We start from the raw sequence: 27,981 nt of genomic DNA on the forward strand, positions 1-27,981 counted from the left end.
CCAAATCCTTATTTACAAAATAAAATCTGTGCGCATAATATGTATTCTAAAAAAAGAAGAATGCACTTAATTATCGAGAGAGGCTGCATAAATACTATTTACTATTTCTTAAGGTATATACAGCAAATCAACAATGCTTCACTTTTTTCTATTATTGGAAGGGAAAAAATAAAAGCTCTTCAATGAATTGGCTAGCCCAGCTCGCTTAGAACTTCAATTATCTCAGCATTGCAGAGATTCATATAAAGCTCATCTGATGTTGCAATTCGCCTCCTTCACCTGCCCCCACACCCAGCTAACATTTCAGGTGCCTTTTGGAGATTGTGAATTAGGCTGCATATCAGCTGAATAGGATATGTTCAACCTGTGTCCAAGGGAGGGTTTTTTTTCCAGCTCTAATAAAGTGCTGAATTCTCTTTCCGGAGAGACACCCCTGGAACAAAAGCCTGAAATTTGGGCATTCTCAGCCCGGTGAATGCTTGCTTAGCCTCCAGCACCCTCACTAACAGAATGTCTCTCCCCCACCCCTTCTGGATATTTATCCAAAGAACACAAAAACACTTATTTGAAAAGATATATGCACCCCTATGTTCATTGCAGCATTATTCACAATAGCCAAGACTTGGGAGCAACCTGAGTGCCTATCAACAGGTAAATGGATAAAGAAGATGTGGTATATACATACAATAGAATACTACTCAGCCATTAAAAAAGACAAAATCTTGCCATTTGTGACAGAGCGTGTTTTGGTCCCCAGCCCACCTTGTAAATGTTGTGACTGCGATTGCGTGTGGGACTTCTTTTTGGAGGTGCATTTGTCTCTGCTGCTGTGCCTGTTCTCCGTGGGTTTGGTGTGAGGAGGGTCATCATTTGTGGTCAGATATTTGAGAAGCTCCGAGCAGGGTCGTCTTTGTGGCTTTTGCTGTTGACAAATGCTCTTTGCTTTATTGCTCCATGAATTCTCAGTCTTAAAAAGAAGGCATAAAGAAAACTAAAATTAGTGAACTGAACCTTATCAGAATGGATATAGGTTTTCTGAAGAGATGCAATTTTCAATGAAGTGTTCAGTCTAAGTGTACTAGATCTATGAGCTGTGAATAACTGTTTGCAGAACAAGGAGAGAAAATTACATTTAAAATTCCTAAATGACATTTATGCAGCTTTTTATTTCATTTCTCCTACATTTCAATGTTCCTACTCAGCAACATGTAACTAACAAGACCCTACAGCGCCTTTACTGTGAATAAAAAAAAATAAGCTGGTTTAAACCTTAATTTGCCACTGATTGCTGGAGCCCAGTATTCACAATTCTCTTAAGTACCCCTTAACGCTCCGTTTTCACTCACAGTGAATGGCAAGACAAACATTGTTTAATACAGCCCGCTAACCGAATTATGTCACTGCCAGCATTCCATCCAATTAATGGCAGAGATAGATCTTCTGCAGTAATTCCAGAGCAATCTTTCTCAGGTTAGACAGCTGGCAAAATGGCAATCCTGCATCTTAAAGTCACTCATAGATAATACCAGCCTATCAGCAAATTTTATTGTAGCTCACACTGCTGCATATATTAATAAAGTGGGCAAGGAGTAACAGACGGCGAAACTTCCATTCCAATCGTCCAAAGACAAGTTGTAAATGAACTCTTTCTGGTTTAAAGTAGCTAGAATGCCGCTTTTGGAAACCTATTTCATAATTTGTTTCACCATCATGAAGCAACTGCAGGATCCCAGCTGATTTAACACATATACACAAGCCTATCATTTGTTCTATAGCTTCAAGCAAAAACCCTTTGTTACTTTCCTTCCTAATTCCTCATTCCTTCCTAAACTTCCAAAAAGTTTACATTTGTACCTTAACAACTGCAGGGTTGGTTCTGATCCTGTGATTATGGTTTGCATGGTTCTGGGTGCTGAGACCACAGCATTCATTATAACTTAGCTGAGTGTTGGCCGGTGCCAGCAACAGCTTCTTAAGCTAGAAACATATCAGAGAAGGGGAAAAGCAAAAAAAGTTATGCATCTTTTAAGCATTAAAATATGTTATTGACATTTTACAGTTGAAATTAGTTAATTATAATTATAAAAATTAATTCTATCATTCTTAATTATATCACACCTTAGCACATTAGCACTAAAGGAAACATATTTTTAAAAAGTAAGAAAAAGTTTGGCATTGCACTACCAACTATGAAAGTATGTCCTTTTCCTACATTCAAGACTTAGTATTGTCTACTTTAATTTTTCTTTTAGATAAAATAAGAGAAAAAGATCTTCCTAAAAGAATTTCCAAACACCTACTAGGTGAGAAAAGCTGCCTTGCTAAAGGAGAACTTTGGGATTGGGGAAGGAATATATTTTCCCTCAATAACCCAAATGAATCAAGGGGCATTAAATGAAAGATTCTGTAATGCTTTGAATCATGTTGCACAATCAAGTATAAAACTTTACTGATTCAAAGAATATTTGTGATAAAAGAGTGGGTATCACCAAAAAGGATTTGTAAGTAACTTGAGTTAGGAGATGTGGATTCTGGCTCAGGCGAAGCATTTACCATCTCTTGACCTCTGTTTCTTCATTTGATTTGATGGCCTCCCAGGACCTCCCTGCTCAGACATGCAGTATGACTCTGAGTCAACAACCCCTCCCAGTTAAACCAATTGTGTGGATGAAAATCATCTGGTACCAATGAAAAGAATCAGAGTACTAGACAGCAAATCCAATGACACTGACAAGTGGAGAAATTGGGAAATAAGCAACAATTACTTATGAGATAGTCTCTAGACCAGAAATCTCAGAATGCAAAGAAATGCAAGTAGGGTCTCCATATGTTTACGTGGAGTACTTTTAATATTTAAAAACTTAGAGATGGGAGAAAAACACCCTCTAAATGGCATGCCACAGCAGATTATTAAAATCTGGAGGATGGCATTCCATAATTTACATAGTATGCTCTTACATCAGATTTATGGCAAATGACAAACGGCTACCACAGATGAGAAGGTAAACTGTGTCTTAGAACTAATAAAATTCTGGTCAAGCACTGCATTGAAAAGAAAATTCACTCTTCATTGCCAACAAATTCACTCTTCATTGCCTACCATAAATTTAGGTAACTTAGGTTGCAAATGTGCTATTATTTTTCAATCTTCATAAGAATTATGGATCCAAAGTCTTAAAATATTGCATTCCCCTTGCTCTGCTTTCTATTTCTAGAATTGTATGCATAAGAATAAAACTACAAATATGTCAAATGTTATACAATTTATGATAGTGAAAAATAAGAAAGAGACTAAATATCCCACCATAACGGATTGCTTAATAAATTAGGACATCTCCAAATAATAAAATACTATGCAACCATTAAAAATTATACATATGTTTAAAATTCACAGACATATTGATGATATATCTTAAAACAGGAGGAGATTTCAATCACTTTTTATATTAGAGGTTATTTGAAATTACAGGAGAATTTTTAGTCTATTCTTTTCAGTTGTCTACATTTTGTAAGTTTCTACAATGAACATAAATAACACTAAGAAATAAAAATACACACACATAAACAGCAAAAGGTAGTTTAAAAAAAACTGCAGTAAGACCACATGAAGACTTGTATTATCAACATTTTTAAACAGAATCACAGAATTTGCAACTCTGAGTATGCTTGGGAATTGTTTTGGAATTAGTCTAAATTAAAAATCCAGACCTTATTGTTACTACATCATACCCATGCAGCGGGTAGCCAGAGGCAACTCCAATTCCTGTTAAACAGTAGGAAGGGTTCTTACTAGAGACGGCTCTTCTGCCTCCTGAGGCGGAGGGGTGCCGTCAGGCATGGAGGAAGGACTAGCCTCATTCTCAGTGGTCACATCTCCATCTGTCAGTGCATCAAATGAGGGCAATCCGTCTTCATCCACAGGGAGACTGTCCAGTGTCTCTGTGAGGACTGCTAGCAAGTTTGCCTCATTCTCTTCATCTATCTTCTGCAAAAACAAAAAACAGAAGAAGATGTGAGTGAGTTGACATTGGGAGATAGGAGTAACACTATTGATCAGTATAGACTGAACGTGTTTAACCAAATGAGTAAACTGGACACGAAATTTTGAGTGCTCATGCCAGAATACAAAGATCATGTTGTCCTCAAATTCCAAATTCACTTTTGGTCTGAATCGCACAATTAATTAGTACCTCTACTGTATCAATCTCTGATCGTCGAGCTGTCCAATTTAGCAATTTATTCTGTCAGTGCTTAATATTGCTGTATATGATTCTGTCTTGTTTACGCTCGTTTTCCACGTGTTTATGTCTTGTTTCCCTAACTACAAGAGAAGATTTAGAGAATCTCAGAGCTTGAGAGAATTTTAACTGTCATCTAGTTCATCTTCAGATATAGCATTTCAATCTCCTGTACAGCATGCCCACTGAAATGTTTAGATAACACTCTGTTTGAAACTGAAACTATACACTTTCATGGTTTCAATTATAATCTCATCACTGAACACTCCACAGGCATTTATTTCTCTCCTTGACATCTCTCCCAACTTTAGTCATAAATCCCTAAGTGCCGACTAGACATTTCTACCTGATAACAGCTCCTGCATCTCCAAAACCCAAACTTAGGAGCTTTCACAACAAAACTGCTGTTTCTCTTGACTTCCTGAGTTTGGGTAACAATTCTTCAGACCTAAACTCTGCATCTACCTTGAGTCTTCTTTATCTGGTCAGTCACTAAGTAGAGCCTTTCTTTGTAACATCTCTTAAATGCATTCATTTCTTGTATCCCAGGGCACTATTCTTAGTAACGCAACGTTACTTCTAATGGCGGCTGCTGCAAACACAGTCTATCTCGTTTTCCCACCTCCCACATTCATTCCCACCAACACAGCCTTGGAAAGCTAATCTTCAGTTATTCATTCCACAAATATTTTTGAACACCTACACATGAGGGCCGTGCTAAGTGTTGGAGATACAAAGAGAAATGAGACAAAACTCCATCCCTCCAAGAACCCTCCAGTGGAAGGGAAGAACCTGTGAACAATTTATTACAAAAGACAATGTTCATTTCAGTACTCTGTACAAAAACTTTCAATATCTCCCAAATTGGAGGACCTTTTTTTATAGGGGGACGTGTTATACTCTACGCACTTGGGCAACCAGTGCTGATGCTGGGCGCACAGTACAGATAGTCATTGATTACTTGCTGAATAATAATTAATCTGCATGTATTGCCTAGAATATAAGTTGTGTAGATCACTTTCTTTTCCTTCTCTTAGCACTTCACATTGTTTGTCTAATTGGACCTGCTTCATAAGTCTTTTTTTTTTAAGTTCTGTACCCTCATGACATTAACAATACCAGCTAAATTATCCCACACAGATTCTATTACAAAATGCACCTAAGCTGCTGACATCTAATGAGGCTGGCAGTGCCCACACTTCCTTTCTCTCTAGCACTGAACTCCAGTTAATTGACCTGACAAAATTACAAGAATCACAGAATAAGACAGCTAATCAGAAAATCAAATTGTATTACTAGAGAAATTAGGCAGGCCTTTATCACGTATACATTCTATTTTCACATAAAAATTGTTTTCTCTCATTACTGATGAGTCTCCATCCAGGAGTAAAACTACAGACTTTTCTCTTTTGGATTCAAGGGCTAAGAAGAGCCATCCGTACTCATGGTAACTTTACTCAGCATTTTTTACACTTGCATAATGCATCTCCTTAATGCCCCTGACTTGATTTTGTGAAGCAAGTGGTTTGGGGCACACAGGGTGGAGTGACAATTGTATGAGTTTCAAAGCTCTAATGCAGAAGGCAAATCCTAATCAGAAGGGGTGAACTGTTAACTTCAAAATGGCACCACTTCCTTCCATAAAGTGACCGATTTTTAAAAGTCCAAATAGCTCAATACAATAACAAAACCTTACCGACAAATCCCTTCCTCTCAATTCTTCTGGACCATGTCCATGTAATCTTAATAATAAAAATACCGAGGGCCATCCCAGTGGCATAGCAGTTAAGTTTGTGCAGTCTGCTTCAGTGGCCCGGGGTTTGCCAGTTTGGATCCCAGGCACAGATCTACTCACCACTCATCAAGCCATGCTGAGGCGGCATCCCACATAGAAGAACTAGAAGGACCTACAACTAGGATATGCAACTATGTACTGGGGCTTTGGGGAGAAAAAAGAAGAAGGGGAAGATTGGCAACAGATGTTAGCTCAGGGCCAAGCTTCCTCAAAAAAAAAAAAAAAAAAGAGAGAGAGAAATGAAGAAAGAAAAAAGCTTAAAAAAAAAATACTGAGATGATTTTCCCTTATTTTCTGCCCAGGATCATAATCTGGTATCCAAAGATTCTAATCTTTCCCTTTTTATTTTAATTTAGATTTCCCTACATACCAAAAACTGAATTCAGGTAATTAAACCGTTCTGAATAAAATTATATTTAAATGAAGTATATATATTTTTAAATCATCTCAAAACCATGAGGTTTCCATTAATATAAATATCTCCATACTACCTATTAAAAAAATCTTTGAAAATACGTCAAGCACACACGTGGATGCTCACACACACGTACATACACACGCTTTCATTTTTCCAGGTATCGCGATTTTCAGAAAGGCTTATTTCACTGAACTTCAAAAATACCTCAAGAAAAACAGCTAAGAATGTATACCAATAAATGAGTAATTTTGTTTACTCCCATTTAAATTTTGTGTTTGGCTTTCCAGCTATACTACAAGCCTCTATTTGCTTTCAATCACATAATACAATAGCATCTTATTTCCATTCCTAGTGTAAACAAACTAAGATAATTTCAATCAAGTCAAAATGCTGAAGAACACTTAAATTAACTGGTTTTCTCCAATTTCTTTAATAAGCCTGGGTGAATGTATACCAAATACAATGGCAGAAATATTGGAGCTTGATAATGTCATAATTAATTTACAAGACCCGATGAAATCACCAACTATTTAAATTCTCCTCTCTATTGGAGCCACAAGGGGAGGGTTTGTGGGATGGAAGATTGGCTGTGTGTGTGTGTGTGTGTGTGTGTGTGTGTGTGTTGGGGTACATGGGTAGGACAGGCTGGAATTCAACCAGTAGGGACCAGTAGGGCTGTAATCATTATTTATCATCAGTGTCCATTAGAAATGATTTATTAAACCTTTTTATTATCATCCTTTTAGGTGGGTGACTCAGAGAGGTGCTCCAAGACTGTATGTTTTAGTAAAGTTGTTCTTGAATTAAGGAAGAAAAGAATTTTATTATTTCAAATTCTCTGTGTTTTCTTCAATCAAAAAAGACTGGGAAGAAAGTTTGATATTTACTGATGACACTTCTGTATTGAAGCTCAACAGATATTTCTATATGTAAAGTTGAGTGGACACTGCCCCTCATTGTGGCAATTTCAATTAGTTTAGTGTGAGTTTCAACAATCAAACGCCCCAGAGAAGACAATGGATGTGACAAAAAGGACTGTGTTAAACAATTAATGTCACTTTCCATTATTGCTTCGGTCCCAATTTACAGAGCAAATAAATCAAAGTCTCTGCAGATGAAGCACACTGGCCCACTCACACATGTCTGTCCACAGGTGACAGGGTCTGGAAACACACAAGTCAGTAAAACGACATTGCAAGATAACCTTTCAAAGACTTGGCTCAGATCCTGCTTTCTAATGGTGTGAAATGATTGTCTTTACAAAAATATATTTATTAGCTTCAAATAAGTTAAAAAAAGAAAAGAAGAGAAAATCAGAGAGGTAAGAAAATGACAGCAGATCACCAACTGGGTAGTGATCTACAGTCACACAAACTGAGCTGTCTTGCAGCCAGCAGCAGAGACATAGATGTAAAGGTAGAAACCAGGCCAACAGGCATTTCCAGGTGAGCTCTCTGGCTATCAAGCAGCATTTGCCATGGTAGGTTTCAAGCTTGTGCTCTCCTTACACAATGCGAATCTGCTGCTATTCTTCTAACCTACATAAAGCTCCCTGTAACACTTCATTCTCTAAGGGCTCTCCAGGAATAAAGAAGGCACATCAACAAAAACTCACTCAAGGTGTAAAGAATTTCCAGTGGAAGATGATACACATGCATGTATACTAACAACCCAAATGCTGAATGTGCAACAATTCCAAAGCAATGCTATGTCATTAATTAATGATAGTTCAGACCAGTCAACAAAATCAGAAGGTTCATTTCTGCTCTTTGGGACTGCTGGGTCCCCATATGACCCACACTAAATGTGATATAATTCAAAGGTACAGTTGAAGGGAGGTAGATCCTGCCCATTCAGGTGCCCAGAGTCATCTCAAGATTGAAATTCGGGATCCAGTATATAATATCTGGGCCCTCTTCCTTTGTGAGCAGTTGGCAAAAGGATCTTCCAATTGGTTACACATGGTGGGGCAGACAGTGCATTCAACTCACCCAACTGCACACAGAGAGTGAATAAATCCACTAAATTAAGGAGGAGCTGATGGACTCAGAGATGCTAAGAGACACCTGAAGGGAGAAAACGCAGAGTGAAAACAGCATGTGGTCTCCCAAAGATTTTTAAATGCAGGCTATTATGGAAGGACCATGCCCTGCTTATGATAGTAATTTTTTCCACTTCTTGTAGAATTGCAATTACACTCCGCGTCCCCAGATTCTCACACTCGCTTGATCTCTGTTTGATAAAAATAGTTTAATGGCCATTTAATCACAGCTTCATTATCTTAGCTCTCTTAATGCGAATTAGGCCAGGAGAATTCTTGCTTCCTCATTATTCAAATCATCAATAAGAAGGAAACAGTGGGGTCTTCTTATCATTCATTAATCAGTTTCAGTACCTGAGGTACTGTTTACCCAGAGATCAATCTGTGTGAGAGGTCACTTAACTTCTCTGAGCCTTTAGTTTTTTCTATATAAAATTTCAGGTTATTACTTGCCTAATTCCTATTATAGAATTTTTCTGCACTCATGACTAACAGGGAGAAAAAAAGAGTTGCTGATAAAGGCCTCGAGGGGTCGGCCCCATGGCTTAGTGGTTAAGTGCACGCGCTCCACTACTGGCGGCCCTGGTTCGGATCCCGGGCGCGCACCGACGCACCACTTGTCCGGCCATGCTGAGGCGGCATCCCACATACAGCAACTAGCAGGATGTGCAACTATGACATACAACTATCTACTGGGGCTTTGGGGAGAAAAAGGAGGGAAAAAAAAAAGGAGGAGGATTGGCAATAGATATTAGCTCAGGGCTGATCTTCCTCACAAAAAAAAAAAAAAAAGGCCTGAGAATTCTTCAAGAAGGTGCTCAATAAACATTTCCAGTGTATATGCCCATCATCTTGATTAACCATATTTGAATTTCATTCTTTGAGCATGATCTATCGCCAACTTTTAGCACTGGGCCAGCTTCCTCCCAATACCCAGCATGTCTTGGGCTTCCTCCTTGCCCCATCCTACTGACTTGGAAGCAGCTAATGAAGACAAAATTAACTCCTACTTTAAGTGAGGCCTAATTAGAATGGGAAATCTGCTAGAGTAACATCTGGTAATGTATTCTGAAGCCAAATATAAATGACATTTTTGGATTATCCACTATTTTGGATTATTTGTTCCACTAGATCCCACCGGGAGTTGAAAGAAAAAATGAGAAAGCAACTTTTATGATAGATTCAGGGGTTCATATAAGGAATACAAGTGATCATAGGAGTCTCTTTCCTGAATCTCTATACATAAAGCTCTGTACCTCTGTTTCACGCACAAAAAGGCAAAAAACATTTACATGTATAAATTTTGGTTTTAATGTATAAAGTTTGATTCAAGATTTGAAAGAAGCTGAATTCTAAATTAAAAACAATAAGTTTTTTTTTCTGAAATGAAATAAAAAAACTACAATTCAAATTAGACCACTGAAATAGAATTTGAGGTTTTTAGCTTTTGTCTTTGAACCATTTTATGAGGACAGATACCACTTCTCTGATTGTTTATTGCACATATCTACTCTGTGTGGTCTGAGCACTTGCTGAAGAGGTTGGTAAATATTTTGAATACTCACTTTCAAACAACTCTCTTTCTCTTTTTCTCTCTTTATTCTCTTTCTCTCCTTGAATGTTCTACAATCCAGTGTGGTTTTTCTTGCTTATTTTATACCTAGGCATGGATACCGAAAGCATGTCTGCCCACCTTCTCACATCCTGACAGAAAATGGTCATAACCCCGATATGGCACTTCTTATAGGTTGCTAAGGTTCCTACCTCATTCGATAGGAAGAGTCTCTAAAACAACGCACTAACTTTTTGTTTAGCATATGCAATAAAGGGCTTTGAAAATGGGATGAGCACTTGAAGGTAGAAAACAAATGACTTAAGAAATCTCAAGTATATACATGCAACAGAAAAATAATCAACATAATAAAAACCACCTTAGATTATATCACACATTTCTTATAACAAATACTTTTATTATCTATTCATTTCTTACAAATAGCCTGAGAATTAGCTTATTACCCTGTTATTCCCAGAAGAGATGAGTACATTATGTGATACCGTATTTGATGTGTCTGATGCCATAGTTTCTGAAATTCAAGGTTGTACCAAATAGTGGCTAGCAGAAAGAACACAAATTTTAATTTCGCTATCTGGGTAACTCTCCATGGACATGTAGGCTACTAAAATACCATGTATGTAAATGTGTCTATACATACAATGCCCCTCTAACACACATAAGTTCGCATCTCAAGTATACATATTTAAAACAGAATCAATGTACATGTGCATCTCAGTCTCTTGAGTGTACTCTCATATATTGAGTTGTAGTTGACCATATAAGTGTATAATCAGCACATAAATTCTTCCTCCCAATTATCTACTCTAAATGAGGAAAGCAATGATCAAAAACTGAAGATAATTCCTGCAAAAATAAAATAAAAATCAAGTAGAGATAAATACAAGCAAAACTGAAGAATTCCCTGCATAGATATACTTACACCAGTGGGAGTCCATTTAATTCCTGTTAGCACCTATGCTCCTATTTAAGTAGGCATAAAATGTATGTTCACATCTGTACTTAGGCACCATTCTAACTTATTAGCTTGTGTCACATACTCATGAGTTAATAAACATGCACCATACATGTGGAATTCATAATTCTGAAGAGGTTACATGAGCCAAAAGGGTAAATGCAGAGGTTCAAGAGAAATGTATAAGAAAATCCTGGTTGATACTCTCAAAATGAGCTATTTCTAGGGGACGAGGGGGAAAGGGAGATGTTTCATGTCTGTTTCTCACAACATGAAGAAGTAACTGAGTTGTGTCACCAACCAGGAGGCTTTATAAACCTGTGGAAAGCCAGCAAGGCACTCCATTAGTCCTTAAGTTTAAACTAAGAGAGCAACTGGGCACTGGAAAGAACCAGACTGGAAGTCAGGGGAATTGATCCTAGTCCCATTTGCACCACTAGCTAGCTGCATGTCCTCAAGTGAAACAACTCAACTCTAGCTGCACTGCACATGCTAGAATAATTCTATAGGTTCCTAACCGGTTTCCCTGTCTTCACCCCTGCCATCCCATCCCAATAGTCCATTCTCAACACAGAAGACTAAGGGATCCTGATAGAACCTAAGTCATATCTTGCCACTCTATTGACCAAGCCCTCCATGGCTTCCCATGTCTCTAAGAGTAAAAGCCAAAACCCCAAGAGTGACCTACTAGCCTAGGATCACCATATAATTGATTGTCCAAGCCAGAACACTTTGGGGGGGGGGGGGTAGTATAAATAATCAATGACTCAGAGGTTAACCCAGACTATCACAGGCCAACTAAGATGTATAGTTGGTTGCCCTATATGAGACCTATACCATCTGACCGTGTCAACACCCCAATTTATCTGTCTGAATCCTTTCCAAACACTCAGACCTCCTCACTAGTCCACAAAACTGCCAAGTATTCTCCTGTCACAAGGCCTTTGCATCTGGTGTTTCCTCTTACCAGAAGGCTCTTCTGCCAGATGGCCACATGGCTTGCCGCTTCATCTCTTCCTTTACTCAAATGTCACCTCAGTGATACATTCCCAATTACTCCAGACATATTCTATCCATCTTCTTGGTTTATGTTCCCCTTTGACACTTATTTCTATACCTCAATATATATTTTACTGACTTATCTTGTTCACAGTCTATCTAAAATGGAAGCACTGTGAGGTCTGCCTGATCACTATTAAGGCACTTTGCATATAGTAGATGCTTAATGAAAATAAATAAGAATAATAACTAAAAAGTCTAATCAGTCTTAAGTGACTTTTCATTCTCCTTTTGTCATCGTCATTGTTTGCTCTGTAATTCCCACCTCTTCCCACCCCCGGTAGATTTATCTTCTTAATAATGTTTACCTTAGACTATGATTTAAAATTAGCTTACACTCATTTCTCATACAACAGCTGATAGGCCAGGCAAGCAGCCAATATGTTCTTGATGGGAAAGAAGGAAATACGAACAGCGACAACTACAGAGGGGCTAATTCTGAAATTAGCCCCAAAGCACTGAATTGTAAGTCAATGTAATGTTCATCTTTCGTAAAGGAAGAGGCTGGGATGGGTCTTGTAAATGCAGAGATTTACTCACATCAACTCTGGGAGGATACTGGAATGCACCATCAAGCAATTAATTTGCAAATATCTCCAAGGAGCCAAGGTGGTTTGTGAAGAGAAAATCATGCCAGACCACCTTACTATCTGTCCATGCAGGAGCACCAGGCTCACTAATCAAGAGAAAACCATCTACATAATCTACCTGCACTAGACTGAGCTTCCTAATTTCATACTGCTTAACACACTCATCTACAAGCTAGGAATATATATTAGTCTTAGCCAGAGGTTTTTTTCAAACTCTGTTCCAAGGAACCCTGAACATCAGTACAGTTACTGTAAGGAGTGATTATAAATATTGTAATACATGATATATTGTATGTATTTTTATATTTGAACTCATATGCCAACATAACTAATTTGGTTTAGAAAGCAACATGTGCACTCAAATGTGCTATCTTATCACAAACACGGTAGAGACCACCACGGTCTTAACCGTGGTTGAATCATTTTGAGTTGGTGTCAGGATTAAAAATATTTTGAGAAGTGAGGGTAAGCAGTTTAAAACCTGAAGCCATTTACAAATACTCATTTCTAGGAAACAGAATTTTCTCAATCCTCTTCAATCAAAACCAAGTACAAAAGAATCAGTTGCTAAGATTGATATAAGATATCAATCATCATCTTAAACCCAACTTCTCCTGTTTTCTGTTCATTTAAATAGTATCATAGTTATTTTAGATAAATGTTATTTTAATTCTAAAAAATAGTAAATAGCAGCTGACCTTTACTGAGCGCTTCCTACGTGCCTGGTGCTGAGTTAATTTCTTTACATGTCTTATTTCATTTAAATCCCCCATTAACCCTATTATTAGCCCCAAATGCACAGGGCTAATGAGAGGTAGAGTTGGCTATCAAACCAGATATATCTGATAAAATCTTGCTCTCACTCCCTTTCTTTATATGTTGGAATTATGGAAGAGATTACTAGAACAAAAATGAGAGTGGGCATGGGCTAGTCTATCTAATCTTGTATCCTCATATCAGAGGATACAAAATGAGTTGGAAAGGCATATCAGTTAATTATCAACAGATAAGAACTAAGGTGGGGAAATGAATGATCATGGGATCATGAAGCAGCATTGGCCTTCCATGAGGAGGAGGAAGTTGCTTTGAGATTGCTTCTCACTATTCATTGTTGGCCCAGTGTTACCATGCAGCCAATCTAGTCCTATCAGGTTTAATCTTCTCTTCTGTTAGAATGTTCTGCCCTTTCTCTTTCATTCATTCATATCCTATTCCTACCTCAAAGCCTACTTTAAATGTTTCTTCTTTAATGGGATATTTTTCAATAAATCCAGCTCGTACTGGTATCTTCAAGCCCCTAAAGCCTTTACAAGAATAATCTGGATCCCTGGATAGAAATACAGATTTCTGGGCCCCATCACAGACCACAAAATCAAAATCTTTAGATCAGGGTTTCTCAACTTTGACAATCTTGATATTTTGGGCCAGATAATTCTTTGCTCTGGGGGTTTGTCCTGGGCATTTTAAGGTGTTTCACAGCATCCCTGGCCTCTACCCATTAGATGCCAGTAGCACCTCCCCAGTTATGGCAACCAAATATATCTCCAGATATTATCAAATATTTGCCAGAAGGCAACATTGTCTCCAATTGACAATGATTGCCCTAGAGGAACAGTTCAGGATTCTGCAGTTTTGATAAGCACCCCAAGTGATTCTGATAATCATGCAAGTTTGGCTAAGTTGCTATTTTGTGGCTATTGAATAGTGTATAAATCAATCTGGATCTCATAATTCCATGTACGCTAGATTTATCACCTCTAGCACATGCAATTCTAGCGGTTCTTAATAGTTATTAATAACATATTTTTATTTATCCTATGTGAATTCTTATTCCCAATATCTTATATTAATGTGCCTAGATGTTTTATAGTCCATGCTTCTTTGTTGATTACAACTTATTGGTTGTTTACGCCCTGAATTTCTTTTTGATTAGTCCTATGGCATTTCACTCTTTTTATTGCCATTCATTCTTCTCTTTCTTCAACATTTTCTGACCATCAACATTATCATAAAGTTCATTTTGGTTTTGTATTCTATTTGATTACATAAACTACATACTAAATGATTCTTGAAGATTTTCTTCCATATACTTTCACAGAGTTCTTAAACATTTCTAGACTTCTTAAGATTATTTTTTACAGCTCAAAAAGGGCATAAAAACATTATAAGATTTTTATGTCCTTATGAAAGAGGCAGTGAGGCAAAATACAGATTCTGAAGTTATACTGCCTGAGTTTGGATCCTGAGTTCATCACTTACAAGGTGTGTGACCTTCAGCAACTTACCTAACCTCTCTGTGTCTTAGATTTCATGTCTGAGAAGTGTGTTATAATAATAAGACTTACATTGTACGGTTATTTTGAGCATCAACTGAGCTAATCTGTGCAAATCATTTAGAATAGTACTTAGTAGATAGTGAGGATTTGTTTGCTATAATTAATATTATCATTATTATATTATTTTCCTCATGCACTAGATTGAGTTCAAAATAAGTGAAACAAAAAAAAAATCCCATAATGTAAGGAACATTTAAAGTAGACTTTGAGGTAGGGATAGGACAGGAACAAATAAAGAGGAAAGGCAAGAACATTCTTCTCTTTGAAAGAGAAGCCTATGCAATACAGAGATTTTAGGTGTGGTATTAAAATTTTTAAATACATGAATGCTCAGAAATTCTCACAATTTGTATAAAGATCATTGTCTACCTGTTACTCATTAAGGTTGGTATGCTGGAATTAACAGGCATGGTTTGACATCATCATTAGCTGCTCGCATGCTTCCTGTATGGAGGGATCCCCTGAAATCCACACCAAGCTGAACTATGATATCTACACTTGACACACCCTCCACTCATGCACACATATGCAGACCTATACCATATTTATGTGCATATTTACAGATACACATATATTTATTACTTACACATATTTATTGAGTACCTACTATGTCCTATAATCTGTTTTCTAGGAACTTGATTTTATTTTGGTGGAGAGAGAATGCCAGATAATAGACAAATGAGCCTCTTCCAAAAATAGATAGATAGAGAGTGACAGATAGGATACATACACATACACACTTACATATAGAGAGAGAGAAAGAGAGTTTATAGAGTATATATACATATATATACACATAGAGAATATATATATATATATAGAAAGAGCGAGAGAGAGAGAATACATATAGAGTTTATATATAGACAGAGAGGATATATTTGGAATATATATAGAAAGAGAGGATAGAGTATATATATATGTATATATACATATTTGATAGTATAAATATATATATTTGATTTTATATATATATACATGTATATATACACAGAGACAGAAGCAGCATTTGAAGTAGTAAGCCATAATAACTGAGAAATAAATGTTCTAAGCAGAGAAAAGAGTAAGTGCAAAGGCCCTGAGGTGAGACCTTGCAGTGAGTAACACAAATTTTTCATAGCTTACATACAAGTGTAAGTGGAAGGGAGGTGATATTGAAAATATTTAACAAACACTACACATGAGCATTAATCAATGAGAACAGCAGCACCAGGACTTCAGAAAGGAGGACTACTGTAAATAACTCATAGAGTTTTATTGTCGCAAATTAGCAGATTATATTAACCTGGGCATAAGCAATGTTTTTAGACTGACTCTATAAGAAATGATTTATAATAATTTGCCATTAGAACCTATAAAGTTTCCATAAGATAGCACATTTTCTGCCCAAAAGAATTGCTTAGAAGGCACCATCACAGTGGCCAATGCTGTTTGTTCACACAGACTTAGCTCCACGAGATGTGTGTGCAAACCGTGCAGCTGCAGGTCCCCAGCACCGGGATCTATCCCGTATATTAAGGTTGGGGACACCAAGACACAGGTGATGCCAAATGATCTGATGACTGCAATATTCTGGTAATAGCATTAAAATGAGAGAAAACTGTCTCAATGTGGTTAGAAGCTATTCAGAGGCAAGGCTGTCCTCTCTGTGGGGCCATCTAGGATGAAGAAAATTACCAGTGTGCTCCCTGGTAATCCTCTGTGCTACTCCTGGCCCTTCCTCCAAGAGAGTAGGAGCCATTTAGAGCCTGGGATTGGGTCTCAGACTCCTCGAGCAACTTTCATTTTCCACTAAAGTGTTCTGCACAGAGTAATGGGTTGTCAATATTTGCCAAATAAAAACAATATAAGTTCATCTTCTCAATGACTTTCTATCTAAGTGTACCAGGTGGGCTTAGGTTTCCAAAGCATCTGAGTAAGTCTTCAATCTCTTAGGATTTAGAGACTGAGCTTCTTTTAAAGCCAGACTGAGTGCACCCCTTGTGAAGAATCTTTAAATACATTATGCTCAGTTCTAGGTGCGGAATCATTCATAATTGTCAGTGACTTATATGCAAATGTGGTGAGCATGCACTTTAGGGTAGCATTTGACATCTGGTTAGACAAAGTGGCAAATAACACCAAAGGGGACATTTTTTTAAAGTGACATTGATAACTAGATTTAAAAAGCATATCTGCCTGTAACAACACAAGAAACGACAAGAGAAGTACAAACCAAACTGAATAAAAATTCAAGTGTTACAGAACAACAAAAGGGGAAAACAAGTCAGCTAACAATAGGCTCCCATAACGATAGGAAGTAGTAACAGAAATACCAAAGAGTGACAGCTAAAAAGAATCAACTCATCCAACTGAATGATTTTGGAGATGAGAAAACTGGCACCCAAAGGGTTAAGCAGACTTTCTCAAGGTCAATTAGTGACTGATTGAAAACTGTACTTGTTTGGAGCCTATGGGCTCCTTACTTTTTCTACTAACCCACGTTGCTTCCCAGGAGAATAAAAGAAAATAATAGCAAAGAATCTTTCTCTTACACTTGCCATTTTTCCTCTTTAGTCCTCAACCTTGTTTAAAATATCGTAAATAGGAAGTTCCCAGCTCAGACTTCTATAGCAATATTGGACTGTAATTAAGTTCCATGTCTGTAATTTTCAATAGATCATAAGCTTCTTGGGAATAAGAATCATGATTTGTGTGGCAAACTGAGTGCCAAAAATGTTAACAAATGTCTATTGAGTACCTACTATGTACCAGGCATTCTCGACACTGGGGATATGAACAAAATAATAAAAAATGAACAAAATAATTAAATGTCTCTGCCCTCACAGAGCACATTCTAGCAAGAGAAGACGGATGATTAACAAAATAAATTACTGTAAACAAAAATAAACATTTGTCAGGAATAAACAAATGGATAAAGCAATAATAACTCTACTTTTATTTAAGGAAAGCCAAGTATTTTTAAAAATCAGATTTATTTACCAAACAGGGCATGAATATTTTTCTTAGAAAAGGTTTCATACTGGAATAACTTAGAAACAGTTAAATCTCTAAAACTGTTGAAAATGTAATTCCTAGTACAAGAACTTGACTCAAAGAGAAGTTTCCTGCAGACTATCTTTTTACACAACATGAAAGATGCCTGTAAAGCTCTAAGCCTCAACTTTGGCTATATATTAGAATCATGCGAGCATTTAAAAAAATATTTACGCTGCCACCGCCCTCCCTAGAGCAATTAAATCAGTATCTTTTGAGATGGAAGTTAGTATTTTTAAAAACTCCCCTGGTAGGATTCTAATAGGAACCAGAACTGAGAATCACTCCTATAAAAGAATGAATGGTAGAGGGAAGGTGAAAATATTTGCTATGATCCATCTCACAGGCTTTCCCATCAGTGCAGACCAGTGTCGCACATTGAGAAGCCTGAACCCCTCAAGTGCTCCACAGAATGTGGATGCTTCATCTTCATCAGTGCATATCAAATCTGGCACCTTTACTGGGGGGATTTCTTTCCTGGTTCCCAGTTCTCACTTCAGTTACACACTCAGACTAGGGGCTGGGAGCTTTGAGCTTTGAACCTCTTGGTTAGTTCCTGGCAGTATCTTTCTCCAATGCTGGACCCTTCTTCAGTACTCATAAGTCCATCAAATAGATCTCTTTGGTATATGGCAGGGATACCCACCAGACAAGAGCCTCATTGCTGTGACTGATGCCATCAGATTGGATCCCTTTTAAAAAAAAAATCATCACAGATCACATTAGAGTGGCCTCTGACCATAGGCTGGGCAGCTTATGAAAACTTGACTTTAAAGTAAAAAGACATCCAGGAGAATTCACACTGTGACATGCTATATCCATGAAAATGATGATATACGTATATTGTTAAAATGAAACATACTCATTAAATATTATTAAGTCAATCAAGAAAGTTAGCAAACACCCCTTGTTCAGCCCATGATCTATGCATGTTTACTGGGCAACATCGGAAAGAATAAACACCAAATATTACAAGGAAGTGAGACTTCAGATGACTTTAATTCATTTTGTCTTTTTTCTAATCTTTCTGTAATGAGCATTTTTGTGTTTACAAATTAAAAATATAAAAATAAAAAGCATATGTAGCACATGATAAAAGGGACAAGAGAAAATGCTTAAGTGTGATGAAATCATTCATCAAGGGCAGTCCAGGTCTACTCGACTTGTGGCCCTGGCTTAGAATTGGCCTTCGTTGATTTTCTAATTTTCTCATATGTAAAATGGCAGCAGTGAAATATGCCATGGCTATCCCCTAAGCTTATCGGAAGTAACAAGAGCATGATACCTATATGCTTTGAGGAAGAGTTAAGGAGCATTATATGAAAATGTAGTGTTAAATACACCTGCATCTCAGATCAAATCATTCAAACGATATTTACTAAATTTGTACTATACTTATATAGTTGAACACTTTACTTAAATTTATTTCTTCCTCGCAACACGTCACAATATCAAGCAGACTATAACAACCTGTATAAGAACAATGACATGGTAAAGCCATGGAAGGGGACAGAAAACCACTCTGAAGCCCTCTCCCTGGAGCCCTCAGTCCCCAGCTGACATCAACGGTTGTAGACAAACTTTCCAGGTCTGTTTGTCGAGATGATGTCAGCCAGCTGTAATCTGCTCAGGGGTGAAAGATCTGACGTTATCAACTAAGGGTGGCCCTGGAGTAGATTCTTTTACCTCCAGGCACACTATGGAAACATCAAGTTTTAGCAATTGACAGCAAAAGAGTTCTGTGCCATGACAGTGTCAATTGCTGCTCAGTTTGTCCCTAGAAGAGCGTTCAGGAGATCAATATTCCTGAAACATTAACCCAAGGTCTCTCGTTTTGCTTCTGTTCCTATTGATTACCATGTCCACTGTGAATATTTCCAAAGCAGTAGTCAAAATCTTATGGGATTTGGCCTTAGAAGAATGGGGTTCAGTTCTAATTCTGTCACATACTAGCCTGCGTCCTTGGGGAAGGCATTTGGGCCCTGTGACCTCAGTGCTATCAACTATAATATGGAGATAGTTGCTTCACAACATTGTGATAAGGATAAAACGAGATATTGGGCATAAGAGGCACGTGAAACACTATTGCATATTTCCTACTATTTCTCTAATGATATTCCTTTTTAAAAATCGTTTTCAAAATGTTATCCTGTCAACAAAAGAGCACAACTTAAGAGGAAATCCTAAGAAACCGTATGTAATAAGAACTTAATCTACTACCTAAGATGAGCCCTTTCACAATCTTTACCCCTGATGAAATAGGCTTTCTACTTATATAATAAATTGGGTTTAGTAACTGATAAAACTTTACAGATATTGCCTTCAATTTGGAATAGTTGAACTAGGACAAAAATATCATTTAAAAAAAAATCAAGTACTACTGAGTCATAGGAATTATAAACAGGAGATACATATGAAAAAAAAAGTTTATTGTGTTTGAAGATGATAATGAGAAGAAATAATTAATTCACCTTACTTAAAAATAAGACTAGGTAGAGGCTGGCCCCATGGCCTAGCGGTTAAGTTTGTGCAATCCACTTCCAGGGCCCGAGTTCAGTTCCCAGGCATGGACCTACACCACTTGTCAGCAGCCATGTTGTGGTGGTGACCCACATACAAAATAGAGGAAGATCAGCACAGATGTTAGCTCAGAGTGAATCTTCCTCAGCAAAAAAAAAAAAAAAAAAAAAGATTAGGTAAAATAGAGTCTTCAGTAAACACAGCAGGTATTTTACTTAAATTCCTTATAACGACTTAAGAAAAAAGGAAAGAAGATCTCAATAGATATTTAAGCTGCTTGAAGTCTATGGCCATGTTTTATTTGGCTTGATTTATTCATTCTTTCTTTTATTCACTGGTAGATTTAGAAAATATTTTTTGGATGGCAGGTGTCTCAGGCACACAACAATAGTGCTAATAGACACAGTCTCTGTCCTCATGTTTACAGCATCCTAGACGCCCAGAAGACATTGGTATATAATATAATATAATTATTTAAATGTTGAAGGAAAGAAAAAAACAGATTAAATAACAAAAATATGGAGAAAAAGAAAAAAAATCTGAGAAAAGGGAACTAGAAGGAGAATGAAGAATCCACAGTTTTATCAACACTGTTGGTTGGAAATGAAATACTCTTTTCATATTATACTCTTCGTTTGGGCTGTGGGCTTCAGAAAATAATTACTATCTTTGAAGTGTGAATTAAAGTTTTAATCACCACACACAACTCTTCAACTGCTCTTTATTCTTAAACATTGCCAAGATCTTTGCTTGGGAGCTATAGCTATAATAAAACATTAGAGGAGAACCAAGATCTTTCTTTGAGCTTCTGTGACAGTGATCAGAGTATTATTGCCATAAACACCCAACAAAATCAAACCACAATTAACTAGGGAACTAAAAAGTAAACTCCTGTGTTGGCAGAAACTGCCAATTTCTGTAAAGTACAAGCATGACAGCAAGATACAGCTTTCTTTCTAGTAAATAATACAATGGCTACATGCTTTTTAATGAATGCATCTTTAATCTTGAGAAAAATAAGGTTGCTCTAAAATCACTCATTTCAAGATAAAGGGCAAGTGAAGAAAAACATCTAGGTTGACAAATAAAAGAGAATAATGGTCTTTGAGCTCTTTCTGTGTGCTAGGGATGTTTTTCAGCACGTTGCACATGCTATCTCCTTTTATCTGCATAACAATCCTTTGAAAAAGCTATTATATCACCATTTTACAGATAAAGAGACTGAGCCTTAAAGAGGTTAAGAAACTCGCCTAATGTTACACAACAAACATGGCAGAGTGTAAATCTGAGCCCAGGTTGCCCCTCTCTTCAATGTCCCCAACTTTTCCAGAGCATTTTTCCAGTGGCAGAATTCACAGGTATGAATTTAAACTTAATTGTTAATTTCATTTTCAAGATCTCTTGGGAAAAAAACACAGCTCACTAAATATTCTTCTAGAAAAAAAGTCACATGTTTCATTGCTTCTAATGAGTTGCTGCAGTTCAGAAGTTTCCATTACATTCTGACAATTAAGTTGCTAATAAACTGAGGAACCACTAATTGACTTATCCATCTCACAAATTCAAGACCCAGCTAGCACCCTAGAACACAATTTCCATCACTGGACAAAAATCGCTCCCATTTTGCAATCCACTTAGTGATTAGATTTGACTTGGGTAAATTGCATATTGTTCCTGTACTTGACGTGAAGTTCTGATTGGGAACAAACACTTGCACGTGCTTACACACATATTGGTAACAACTTGCTGTACCGCTGCTGACTACATTATCAGAACCAACGATAAGATATTGTTATGCTGAGGCCAATGCAGTAGTTATGGACCCAATATAAAAAATTTATGGTAATTGAAACCACAGAATCTTAGGAAATGCAGTCAATTTCATAGAGTATCAAAAGGTCACTCTATTCAATTTATACTTGAGGCTGAGCACAATATTGAAAAAGACACATGAAAGCAAACGATCTTATCTGTTGTCCAGGATTCAACATTTACTAACTATAGAAGGCAATTTACTGATTACCAAATAAACGCATTACCTGTGTTGAGCCTTGTATTTGGCTCTCCAAGTTCTCGTAAAGAACTTAACACTGTGAAAGAATTACTAAATATGTCAACATTACCATATTAACGGCTCTGTTCAAGGTTCAGGAAGAGTGAACTTCTTTGGGTCCATGTTCCACTAGTTATACTAAACGTTCTTAAAAATTTTGCTATCTGCTCAAATTTTTGCTGTATCATTTGTCTTGCAGGGGCTATTTAAAACCAAGAACATTAAGTATACTAAATCTGGTCCTTGTCAAACAATAATGTGCAGACCAATCACCTGATGATCTTGATAAAATGCAGACTCTGATTCAGGGGGTGAGATTCTGAATATCTAACAACCTCTCAGATGATGTTCACGCTGCTGTTCCATTGACCACAGTTTGAGTTGCAAGACTCCAGTTTTCTTTATTTGCTTCGCACATTTTCTCTAGTACTTGCCCCTATCATGCAGGGCAGAAAAATTCTGTTTAATTACAACTCATCCTCACTAGAAGAAATAACGTTTTGAATTGACTTAGATTTTTATATCATTTCACTCATTCTAGCTCAGGTTGCAAACTGGAGGTCTTCAGGCCAGAACTAGCCTACACATACGTTTTGTTTGGATAACGTGGTGTTTGCCTACAAAAGATTTTAAACATTATTAGGTTAGTTAATAATATTTATTAAATTGGAGATTTCATCTGAAATTTTTTTTCAAAAGAAATCAGAAGATCAGAAGATTTGAGGAGCAGCTCATCACTTTACACGGGGGATGTCTTCTCCAGTTCTCCACTCTCTCTTCCTTCCTTACAGTCCTGACATTGAGTTTCCATGTTCATCCTCATTGTATTTTCCATTGACATTAGAGTCACTCTCTCCTCTGATCTTCCTTTTTTTTTTTTCCATTTTCCTATCTTCTCATTATGGTATCTCCAATGTACAAGTAAGTCTTTGCCATTTTTTTTTTCCTCATAGAAATCCTAAGTATGGCTTAAGATCCTTTTGATTTTTCCTGTTCCATTAAATATTACTTAAGCACACCAACTTAACTCTTTTAAAGTGTTTTAGCACATCATACCATATTTCATGCTTATTGTATAAAGCCTAGTTTTTATCTTTTCATAAGCACATTTTTATCAGCCTTTATGTAGTAAAATAGATATGTACAAGATACACGACTCAGATATGCGTGTGTGTGTGTGTGTGTGTGTATTTGTATACTTATTACCTCAACTTTCAACTAGATTGTCACTGTCCTCAGGGAATTTACAATGCGTCATGGTGTTTGCAGGTTAACAGGATGATCCACATGAAGTAACCACAAACAAAATTATTTGCTGATTTTACTCTGGAACTACGTTAGATCTCTTTTCACAGGTGTTCCTTTCTGCATAAGGGATTTATAAAGGATTTTTTTTTTTCATTTAAGCATTTAGGACTTAGAATATTGGTTATCTATGTTAGAAGAAGATTTTGGCTATAGGAAACAAAGAAATAGTCAAAATTTTTAACTATTCAAAACTTCATAAAAGGCAAACACAGATAGAGGGGATCATTTTTAGTGGAAGGCACTCTCTAAAACATCTCTTAGAGTAGGGAAAGTGAGAGGTGTGTAAGAAAGAAGGTGGTACAGAAAATTCAGCATAAAGTGATATTTACATTAGGGTCATGATACTTTATAATTTTATTTATTTATTTATTTTCCCCCAAAGCCCCAGTAGATAGTTGTATGTCATAGCTGCACATCCTTCTAGTTGCTGTATGTGGGACGCGGCCTCAGCATGGCCGGAGAAGCAGTGCGTCGGTGCACGCCCGGGATCCAAACCTGGGCCGCCAGCAGCGGAGTGCTCTCACTTAACTGCTAAGCCATGGGACCGGCCCAGGGTCATGATACTTTATATGCTCTATTACAATGACCCAACTTATTATTATTTATTAAACAAGTAAAAAGAAAGATTTTGAGGCACCAATATCTACTATGGTGCCTCAGAAAAAATGAGATACATTTTGAGGAGGGAAAGTGTACCAGACAAATCTCACATTTGGGAGTCAGACATGTTTCCATACCTGAACCTGATGAACACTTAGCCACTGGGAATTTTTGGCGGTGATAATGAGGGGGGATTTCTGCAGAAAATTCTTATGCTGTACCTGAAATAATCCTTGCTCCTTATTTAAACTCTCACCAAGAATATTAAGGTAATAATAAATGTTTTGTATCTCCTATCCAGAAGGATATATCAAAACTTGATAAAATTATGAAAACATTTGGAAAATCATTTGATAAACCAATGATTTAATATTTTGGGGCCCTTTCCATATACGAGTCATCATGCAATAAAGCACAGGATATCCAGAGAAGTCATATAATGAAACAGCTAAGGGTACAGGATCTGGAGTCAGACTGTGTGGGCGTGAATCCTAGCTCTGCCACTTACTAGAATTGGGGACCTAGGACAAGTTACTGAACTTCTCAGGGACTTAGTTTTCCATCTATAGCAAAGACAATTATAAAATATCTGCCTCAAGGTTGTTGTAAAGATTAAATGAATTAAAACATGTCAAGTACATAGAATACTGCCTGGCACATAGAGGCCTTCAATAGATATTAATATTGCTAAGTGTTATTTTAGTTATCCTCAATGACTTTATAATCTAGTCAAAAAAGTGAGACAGGAACAATTGAAAACATAATTCCAAAAGGTCATGTATACGACAAGTGTCAGATAAGTCATTCAGATACTGAGGGTTAGTTCTGAGAAGGGAGAATCATTTTTAGTTTTAAATAACATTGCCAAGAATCAAGGAAGACGATTTCTTATCAAGTCATAGAATTTTTAGCATAGTCACATTATTTTAGTCATGGAAATCCCTTTGACAGCTATTATAAAACAGACTTCTCCTAACATGTGCTAAAACATCTAGGTTTTCCCTCTGACCTGGAGAATGAAGGCACATCGTGAACACATCCAGACTACACATAAAACTTGATTATGGACCTATCCAATTACCAGAAACACGCACAAGCTTCCAATGGCCTCCCAAGTTGTCTGGCCTGATGGAGTGGCCAGACAGTCAAATAATTCCACAGGTTGGCAAAGAAACATAGCTTGAGAGAATTAAAAAAACAAAACTCTATGAACGAAGATGCCCTTATCCCACAAAGATGAGTTTTATTTTTATGTATTACTTTTTTAACAACCTATTTACCTTTTATTCAATGCAGGAGTAAAGTATTATTTTGCTTACATATTTTGCAATTATAAACCCAGTAAAGTCAGAAGCATGTATACAAGTTAGGAATGATCTAAAATTAAAATGGAAAGCCACAATTGAAAAAAAAAAGTATGATTTCATTGATATTCATTATATAATAGAAGCCTACAAACTCCACATAAAAAGTTTCACATATTGGCATTTGCCAACAAAAAAATGGCAATACATATTTTTTGCTATCATTTATACCCTTTAGTTCATTATCTGAATGTCAATAATAAAGATGCGTCTTAATACTGATAATACCCATTGTACTAAAATGTTTGGCTGAAAGGCAGGGCTCACCTTAAAGAATGTTTAACTGTGTATATTTCCTAGGGAGGGAAGTACCATTTATTTTTGCATTCTGAGTATCTAATACAGCAGATACTGAATCCCAGATGGATGAATGAATGAATGTGAAGAAGAAAAGAGGAAGGAAGAGAAAGAAAGGATTCCCTTCAAAATAAAATAGGTTCAAATATTTTACCAGCCTCTTTTAGTGATCTTCCCACTACTGCCACTCTACACTTCTGGTTGTCTCATTTGAACCTATCATTTAGCACTCAAGACGAACAACACTTAATATTAGTTATCTTTTAAAATAGCCATCTTTACTTCCAAACAGATGGTGACCTTGAACATAGTAGGCATTCAAAAAGCACTTGTCAAATATACGAGAATGGTTGAGTGAAATAGAAGCTCCTTTAGGACAAGCTAGCACCTATTCATGCTTGATGGTTCTCCAAATACCTAGCCTTTGTATAATGTACTCCAAAAATATTTCAGATTTATTTAATTCCTTATTCATTCAACATATACTTAATAAAAACTTACGATATTTCAGACACCGAGTTAGGTGGTGGAACTGTGTTAGTAAAAATCACAGCTCAGATTCTCAAATAGCGTCCCATCCAGCGGGAAAGGCAGAATAGATTAGAAACAGATTGAGAAATCATGGGGGAAAATACAGTTGCTATAGGGCATGCAGTAGAGGCACCTACATGTCTTAGGATACCAGAGGGAGATAGTCTAAGAGAAGTGATGTAGAAGGGAAAGTCCAGCTGATATTGGGGAATTAGGCAAGCAAAGAGATGGATAAAGAGATATGCTACATCTAAACAAAACAATATAACTTACGCAAAGAAAAACCCCAAGTGTCACCAAACCTGGCATATAGTAGACATTCAATAAATTGTCATTGAATAAGTAAATGACTACATAAGTGTTATATTATGAGAACCATCTGACATTAACTACCTGAAAGTATAGTATTTGCAAATTTGTTTCCATAGTTATAATATAAAACAAAAAACATTTATATCCACTAACCCCACCCCAAATTGCTCATACAATATTTATTAGAGCTTACCGCCTTTCCAGAATGTGCTACTACAACCGTAAAGAAAATCAAACAGCAGTTGTTGAAAATGCCAAATGCTGAACTTTTGCAACCAGTTTTCTGAGCGAGGAGCCTCCGTGTCAATATTTTCTGTAGTGTAGGCCACTGCTTCCTGGTTTCCTCTTACGCGGGACTCATTAGTCATTGCAAACATCACTGACTAAATGTGGTTCACTTGAACACACTAAATGCCTTTGCTTGTTGGCTCTCATCAGCCACATCAGAGAGAGGCCCAGGCTGTGCTCAAAGCTGCAGGGGACTCTGAGAAGTCACACTGGGGCTGCTTGTCTTCCCTCCAAAGGTTATATTTCATGACAGAGATTAAACGTCTTGCCATTCTAGGATTGCTTTTGAAAATTATGCACTAATGATAGCCACTCAAGCAAGTAGCTTAGTCATTTCCCTTTGGCCTCTGTCTAGTGCTTCCCAATTTGGGCAACAAATATTTTTTATGTGCATACCATGTGCTAGAACCATGCAAGTGCAGGGTACAGTGGTGAATAAAAGAGACACGGTCCCTCCCCCATGGAATTTACCTTGGATTAAAGGTATACACTGGATATGCACTAGGAAGCCAGTAAGCAAAGCCCCACTTCCCCCTCATCACCGAGGGGCTGGCACAGAGCCCAGGGGCAGGCTGTTAGACATTCCCTCCCTGAAATTTGAACCTTGTCCAGAATTCTCTTGCAGTTTTGTTCCCAAGGACAGTTTTGGTTTTACAGAGCTATCCAGGAA

At 37.1% G+C, this 27,981-nt stretch overlaps 1 protein-coding gene across 1 annotated transcript in view; it reads right to left on the minus strand.

Annotated features, from left to right (window-relative positions):
- The window catches only part of PPARGC1A (PPARG coactivator 1 alpha), a 92,941-nt gene that overhangs the window by 33,262 nt on the left and 31,698 nt on the right, over positions 1 to 27,981 (minus strand). The window contains exons 3-5 of the mRNA XM_004432316.3: positions 3,791 to 3,985; positions 1,855 to 1,977; positions 763 to 967 (exon numbers count right to left, since the gene is read on the minus strand). Of these exons, the coding sequence (XP_004432373.2) occupies positions 763 to 967; positions 1,855 to 1,977; positions 3,791 to 3,985 (523 nt within the window). The remainder of the gene's footprint in view (positions 1 to 762; positions 968 to 1,854; positions 1,978 to 3,790; positions 3,986 to 27,981) is intronic.

The sequence above is a fragment of the Ceratotherium simum genome, chromosome 8, assembly GCF_057802395.1.
Source record: "Ceratotherium simum simum isolate JZ-2026a chromosome 8, ASM5780239v1, whole genome shotgun sequence".
Taxonomy (NCBI): domain Eukaryota; kingdom Metazoa; phylum Chordata; class Mammalia; order Perissodactyla; family Rhinocerotidae; genus Ceratotherium; species Ceratotherium simum.